Source organism: Cornus florida, unplaced genomic scaffold (genome assembly GCF_030987335.1).
Source record: "Cornus florida cultivar Cherokee Brave unplaced genomic scaffold, ASM3098733v1 CherokeeBrave_3.0.0_Hap2_Chr11, whole genome shotgun sequence".
In the NCBI taxonomy this organism is placed as follows: Eukaryota; Viridiplantae; Streptophyta; class Magnoliopsida; order Cornales; family Cornaceae; genus Cornus; species Cornus florida.
The window spans coordinates 59,962,594-59,970,067 of NW_026775581.1; the positions used below are offsets into that span (position 1 = coordinate 59,962,594).

The following is a 7,474-nucleotide window of genomic DNA, read 5'->3' on the forward strand; positions in this document are numbered from 1 at the left end:
AGAGGAGTTACCCCTGGCCCCAGGACTTGGTTGTTTGTTTGAACTCTGATCAATGTTGATCCTTTTTTTTTTTTTTTTTTTTTTGTGACTTAATAGTAACATATGAATTTAATTTCAAATTTGCTGATTGTCATTATCTCTATAATATCATAAAAGCTAATATTATTGTTTGTAATGGGAAAAGAGGAAAACTAGGAAACTGGTCTAGGACCAATATTGATGAGAAAGTATAGTTGAATTATAAAAAATAAATAAAAAAAAATTCCCCATTAAGGTGTTAATTCAGTTAGTCACATTTGATCACTGCCAATGTTAAAGAGGAGTTAGTGTAGGTTTTCACGGTTTGAATTACTGTTGGACATATATGTAGGGTTGTCATCCATACAATATTCTATATAGAAATCCTTTCACTTGATATGATATTTCACAGGAAAGTCTTGGAATTTCATTTTTTGGGCCCTTGGTTTCATCATTGTTGGTTGGTGTAGCATGTTATGTTTTTTTTTTTTTTTGGGATTTTAAAGCGACTGAAAGATATTAAAATAAAAATAAGAATTTACAATGTGTGCCATTAGGCCATGCCATGCAGTCCATTTGGACCAAGAAAACAAGCCCAAGAGGGCCAACAAGAGAGAAACCCATGTAGCACGATATGTTGTTCCTTGTACAAGTGGTGCTTGATGTCGTATGCCATAAAATGCGTGTCCTCCCTTCACTAGACATTAATAAGTTTTCATTTGTGATAGCAAGGCCCGATCCAATAAATGATAGCAGAGCCTCTAAAATTTCCCTCTTACTCCGGTTCTTGTAAAATAAGAACAATCTCTTCACTTTGTGTGTGTGTGTATATATATATATATATTAATTGGAAGATTAAAGCAAGGCTTCCATTATTGTTTTACCGTTATTGGCAAATTTCATAAGCCTTTTTAATTGCATTTGAGCAAATATGATTAATGCAAGCGTAGGTGCAAAAAAATTCTACAAAACCTCACTCTACCACTCCAAATGGAAATTTCTAACCAAGAAAATTCCATAAAGATAAAATATTTTCTTTTGATTCGAAGCTCCAACTGTCACATAGAAAATAATGAGTAAGCACGTATTTCTTTCAAAAATTCATGGCAAGAAGTAAGAATTCATTCATGAATGAGGTCCGATTTGGCATAACTTTTAGTTCTACTTTTAATTCATTTTGTTCTTTGGTTATGCCAGCACTGGATTAAAATTACATTTTGTATCTTTGTGGCGGCCAAAAAAAATGTTTTCTTGCTTGTTTTTGTAGAGATATCTTGCTGTTAATTGTTCTTGGTTTCCAATTGTGCTGCCTTTGGCTTCGAGTACCTTTAGGCCATTTTAAACTTGAATCCTTCTCATGTAGATTTTTTTTTTTTCTTGACAAACTGGGAAGGGAGACTCGAACACGAGTATACTCGTTTGGACTCTGATGAGACCTTCTCAAGTAGATTATAGTGATGGCAATTTGTGTTTTTCAGTCTTGGATCATGCTATATGGATAACACCACACAATTATCATTTATGTTCACCACAAATTTATCATTTATATACCCATTCTATTATCAACTTCCGTAAAAATAATAATAATAATAATAAAAAAAAAATAACCCTACCTATTCTATTATTAAACAAAAAAATGCAATTGTAGTAATTTTTTTAAGAAAAGCCAATATATATATATATATATATATAAGCTAAAGCATCATATATGAAAAAAGCAGCCGCCACATTTCTTGGAGGACCTGGGCTTGCCTCTGCCTCCTTTGGTTGAACTTGCTTAACTCATTGTCTGTGTGTATTTCCGATCGCTGTGCATAGACGAGCTTGGCTCGCGGTTGAAATCTTGCTGTAGTATTTCAGAACGCTGATTTCATCGTTGAGTTCTTCAACGACGACTATCTCTGGACTGTCGGTGAGAGGTTTGAAGAAGTCGCCGTCGGGAACTGGATCTGGGTCTTGCCGTGTTTCGCTGGTTTTTCAGTTGCAATCGCTGAGCTCCGTCTAGTGACCATCGCTATCGCCGCTTTCTGTGAATCCAATGCTCTGAGCCTTTTGCTTTCCAAAGTAGATTCAAGCAAGATTTCAGATCGTGCAAAGGAATCAAATGAATCTGATTCAGTTGATTCTGGTGATACCACCACCACCTCCATCGTAACCTCCCACCACGGTCTCAAGAGGCAAATGGATCTGGATTGATCTGTGGGTTGCTCCTCTGTTTGTTTTTGCAAATTTTTGCACAGATCAAGCATAGTGGTGGTGATAAGAGATGTGATATTGTGCAATCACCGATGCATAGAGAGAGACGGTGGTGGCAGCTGTAGTTGAAGAGAAGTGGCGGCGGGATATGGTTGAGGAGATGGTGGCAATGTGGTTGAGGGTAAGTGGTGGTGGCTGTGGTTAAGGGGTTATGGTTGAGGAGATGATGGCGGTGGGTGAAAAGAGAAAGGAGGGCAAAAGTGTCATTTTAAAAATCTAATATTTTACAATTAAAATTAGTTAAATATTGATGGGCAATTTTGTCTTTTCAAACCTTTTAGGGGGTCTGTTTGGCTCCAAATTTTGTGAAGGGGTGTTATTATTCAAAAAATGTCTAATTTGTATATGAGTGTCATTATAGCAAACCTCATGAGTGTCGTTGTAATTAACCCATTATTATATTATCGATAGGACTATATATCGGCACGCACGTCTCACAGACAATCGTTTCCTTCTTTGATTTCACCGAAGGAGGAAAAGAAAATCAATAAACACGAACTGCGGAAAAGCGCTTGAGAACCACATCGGAGTACCAAAATCTCTCTCAGCTCATCTCGTCCACGACCATGGTAATCTCTACCCCCCTCTCTCTCTCTCTATATATATGTCTATATATCTCTTCGTTTAATCATTTTAATCTTTTCGATTATGAATTTTTCATTTTTGAATTGGATTTATCAAATTCTAAAATTTGGTTGATTTTATTTTGAATTTTGTGAAGGTCAGATCTGGATTTCTCTTATCTCTTTTAGGTTACAGATACATTAGTTATATTATATATTGTGATATGTGTGTATGTATTAGATCCGTGTTAACTTGTTTTGTATTTTGCAATTTTAACGGTAAATTTGCTGATGAGATAAAGCATCTTATTATCTATTTAGTGGATTGATGAAAAAGTTATCTTTTGAAGACAATGAAGAACTGTATTTTTTTCTGAAGACATGTTTGTATCCATAAATTGATTGCATTATTTCTTTAAGAGAAACTCAATTCTTGTTAATCGATATAAGTTTGACTGTGATACAATTTTACTTCACACTCCTTGCAAAATGGCTTGGAATCTTACGCAAGGCTCTCATGTGTCAAGAGTGTGAGCCGGTACTTAGACCTAAAGCTCGGTGAATAGGTCTTATGGATATAAATTTAAAATCTCAATTAATTTTTAGGTAGTTATGTTGATTGTGATTTTAATTTAGTTTGTATCTGTTATTTTTCTAGTTCAACTATCACATATAAACACTATGCATTCATAAAATTAATATAGAGTTGAGACGCAAATTTATACATTTAGAACCCTAATCTAAACGGAGAAAAAAAAAAATCACGGGACTTAATCCAGCTCTACTCAAGTTTTCGTCTACTCATCAATGAACTCCGGTCCTTACGAATTCACTTCTCCATCGGTTGTCCATCCTTCTGCTCTGAAATCGTTTCGGCTGAATTGAATCGTGTCGATATGCTGATGAATTCCTCCTAGATGAATACTCAATCACATATCACAGTGTTTAAGAAAATCCTAGAGTGATCGAGAATTTCAATCTTTGAGATTTCACTCTCTCAAAGATTTTCTCTCTCTAGATGATTAGGGGCTTCAGATCATAACCTAGACTGTCTACAACCCCATATTTATTGCCAATGTAAGTAGGCCATACGTTTTGCTAAGTTAAATCCTTGTAGAATTCTGTTATGATAGAATTTTCAAAAATATAGGTCCGAAGGATTCGATCAATCGAGACTTAAATCGATACCCACTAGACAAGTCTTGATCGAGGCATTCTAGATTTCAAAATATTTTTCTGTTACAAAAACTTTGATTGATCAACCTTTCAATCGATGCTCTCTGGATTTAAAACCTGCAAAAGACATCCCATTGCTCGATTGACACACAGGATTTTTCCGATCGATTGACTAATTAATCGATGCATATTATTTCTCAGAAAAAAACACAATTTTGAAGTACGTTTGAATCCTGCACTTTTGAAAAGCCACTTCTTAAAGACACACTTAAAACGAGTTTGAGTCTCTGAGATTAATTTAGGTCATTTAAGTTCTTTCTAAAATCAATTTACTTGAGCCCTAGATATGTGATTGAGGAGGCGAATTTCTTGCCATGTTCTTCGTAAATCTGTTTGTATTGCCTTCAGTGGTTGTCCTCAAATGACTCATGACACTTTTCCACATTACAACCCAACTATTGAGTAGGAAATTATTCAACACATGACCTATTCCTAACATGGTGATGAAATCGATATGTTCTACAGACTCTGAAAATGATAATTATTATTTAGTTTTAATCTAATTCTGTGTATGTGCATGATTTAAACAATTTCATGCCCTTCTGAAAAAGAGAATCTCATCTTCTAACCTAAGTTCAAGATGTTCAATTCTCTGCATTGAGAATTCAACCTTTCTTTCTTTTTTTCCTCTTTTTTTTTTATATATATATATAATGTATTGAGAATTCAACATTTGAACCGAAGGCTTTAGCCTAGTGTTACTTCCACAAGTAGAAGGTCGAGGGTTCAAGTCCCCATAGAGGCAAAAAGTGAGGGTTTGAGTTTCTTGCAAAGGTATATGAAATCAAAAATCAAAAATAAAAAATCAAACAATTTGAAGCTTCAATTCTTGAAATTTTCCAATTCTAAGTTGAATGTGAAAAGTTTATATCTAGGTACTTGTTCTATAAGTTACGAGAATTTATGAGTTTGTTAGATTTGAAGGACTGCGTATCAGTCCGCTCTAATATTCTTTAATTAAATATGGGTCCAATTGAGATCCATATGCATTTGCATTTTTTTTCCTCTGTAGTAAACCTCAAATTATGAGATTTGGGTATAGTGTTACCAAGAACATGAAGAAGAAGAATCGTGTTTCATCACTTTATTCCTTTCAATACCGTAACTTCAGTTAGACAACATGTTCTCATAGTTTTATTTACTATATTCACCCAAGTTAAAGATTTTGTCCTCTGCACTTGGACCATGTCACTCTTAACTCACTATTATATTTACCTTCAATACCTTCCTCTAGCAGTGTAAGGTATTGAAGTTATGTTCAGATTCCTTTGGTTGGTTTTGTAAATTTTAATTTAAATGAATTGTTGCCTCTCCTCCTCTTTAACAAATGGTGTGCTATATTTTATCATTTGCTGTTTCTACAGACAACATCAAGGCGTCTTGCAGACCGTAAGGTGGAGAAATTTGAGAATAACATCAAGAAGAGGGGTGCAGTGCCTGAAACGACAACAAAGAAAGGAAACTCTTATCCAGTGGGGCCTGTTTTGCTGGGGTTCATCATATTTGTTGTCATTGGATCATGTGAGTTTCTTTTCTGATTAAACTGTCCTGTATTTATTTTTCACCTTTGAAACTTAAATGAAAGTAAAATATAATTATATTTATTTCTTCCATGTCCTGATTTGAGATAATACATATCAATTAAAGTCTGTGCTCCTTCAAAGCATAACTGAAGGGAGACCGGGAAAAAAAGTTACTGACCTCCATGCTGATTTTAATTTACTTCTGACCTGAAATTAAAACATAAAAACACACACATGCACCTACTGTTCTCACCAAGCTCTAAGAGTCAGTTTGGCATTGACAAAAGATCCGTGAAGGGAAAATTGTAGAAGTCTCGTAATTTGTTTTTTCCTTATTCTCTTGATATATATGACTAGATTTTGCAACTTTTTACGAGTGCGGGTCGCCTGGCAGATATTCTGCATTTGGGTTTGTTCTGAGGATGTAAAAAAAATGAAATGAACTGAAACCAGAGTGTTTTTTTACGATTGCCCCTACTTTCATTCTGTCTGTGATGGTCTCCTTACATGCAATTCACTCAGTAGCCCACAATGCTTATATTTCTGCTGGAATGAAAATCGAACTTGGAACTGTCTTGGCCAATAATAGTTTCGATTTTATGTTTCTTATCCAACCAAAAAAGAAAAATAAAATAAGATTTGTCTTATTTATGCCCCCAACTCCTATTGTTTACTGATTGCATTTCCTTCTTTTCCATTGTGCCAGCTTTGTTTCAGATTATCCGGACAGCGACAACTGGAGTCATGGCTTGAATGACAAGTATGCTCTTCGTCACAGAGCCTTTGCAACAGCAGGATCATGATATTTTGTAATCTTATCTTTATGTCAAAATGATAGTAGTAATTATGTGATGGTAGACTCGGGTGTTTTTCTCTTTTTGGAACCTAACAAATTACAAATTTAAATATACTCCGTTTTTCTTAAGTTCTTATGGAACTTTGCAGAGTTATGATTTTTGCGCTCTATCTGAATTCTTACCTTGCTCAGATTATGTTCCTCTGTGCATCTGTGTGCACTGGGTATGGAAGTGGGTGCCTGTAAACACAGATCTCTGGGATGGCCTCGCTCCTGCGACCATGTGGTGGCCACATCTCACCACCACCAACTCTTATGGAGAAATTATTACATAGCTCGGGACCACATGGGCAATGCAAAAATATGAATAAAGCGGACGCATTTGCATGCATATTGAGTGGTGTAAAAATTCCTCCCTCTCATGTTCTCTCTTTTTAGCTCTCCATCGTTGTCACCTTTTTTGTTTGCTCTGCTCTCCTCTCCAACCGCCCAACCCTCTTTGAGATTTAAACCTTGTGCAGATGAGGGGACAAAAACAGGAAATTCACCTAGAGAATTATATGTTATGGATATTTTGTTGGTCCATTATTATTACTATTTTTCTGAATGTGTTTTGGTCCATTCAAATTCATTTAAAATAAATAAATTAATTAATGAATAAATCAAGAAACTTGCTTTTATTTGTGGTTGCACCATGGCGCTCAGCAAGAGAGAGAACAACTCTCTGATCACATTTGTATTTACACCCACATGGCACAAGGTAGAACACAAAATGGGGCTTTTTTTGGCTAGAAAGAAACACACACCCACTTTTTACCCACAATTAATATGCGTGTTCTCAAACGACTGTAGTCCAAAAATTGAAACTCTATGCCTGGTGTTACAAACTTTAATATATAATTTGATCTCAATAAAGCAAATATTGGAAGCCATTATACTGAATTAGATTAATTAAATCAGGTGAAGACCTTTATTTATACTTCACTAGACCTTCATTAAGACTTAGGTTGCACTTTCAATAATTTAAAGTACCCACTATTTTTCCTAACATCTCGTACAAGTAGGATTTACACGCACATACA

The 7,474-nt window shown here is 35.1% G+C and overlaps 1 protein-coding gene across 1 annotated transcript; it reads left to right on the top strand.

Moving 5' to 3' along the window:
* Nucleotides 1–2,745: 2,745 nt before the first annotated feature.
* On the top strand, nt 2,746–6,521 carry LOC132281484 (uncharacterized). The gene is made up of 3 exons (XM_059783185.1): nt 2,746–2,843; nt 5,438–5,594; nt 6,303–6,521. Exons 1-3 carry the CDS (start codon nt 2,841–2,843, stop codon nt 6,347–6,349), a joined length of 207 nt encoding a protein of 68 aa, XP_059639168.1. The 5' UTR covers nt 2,746–2,840; the 3' UTR covers nt 6,350–6,521.
* The last annotated feature ends 953 nt before the right edge of the window (nt 6,522–7,474 follow it).

Excerpts from the sequence above, each read along its gene's own strand:
- LOC132281484 (XM_059783185.1), top strand. Across the intron at positions 5,595-6,302 it reads ATTTGTTGTCATTGGATCAT|CTTTGTTTCAGATTATCCGG; the intron begins GTGAGTTTCTTT and ends CCATTGTGCCAG.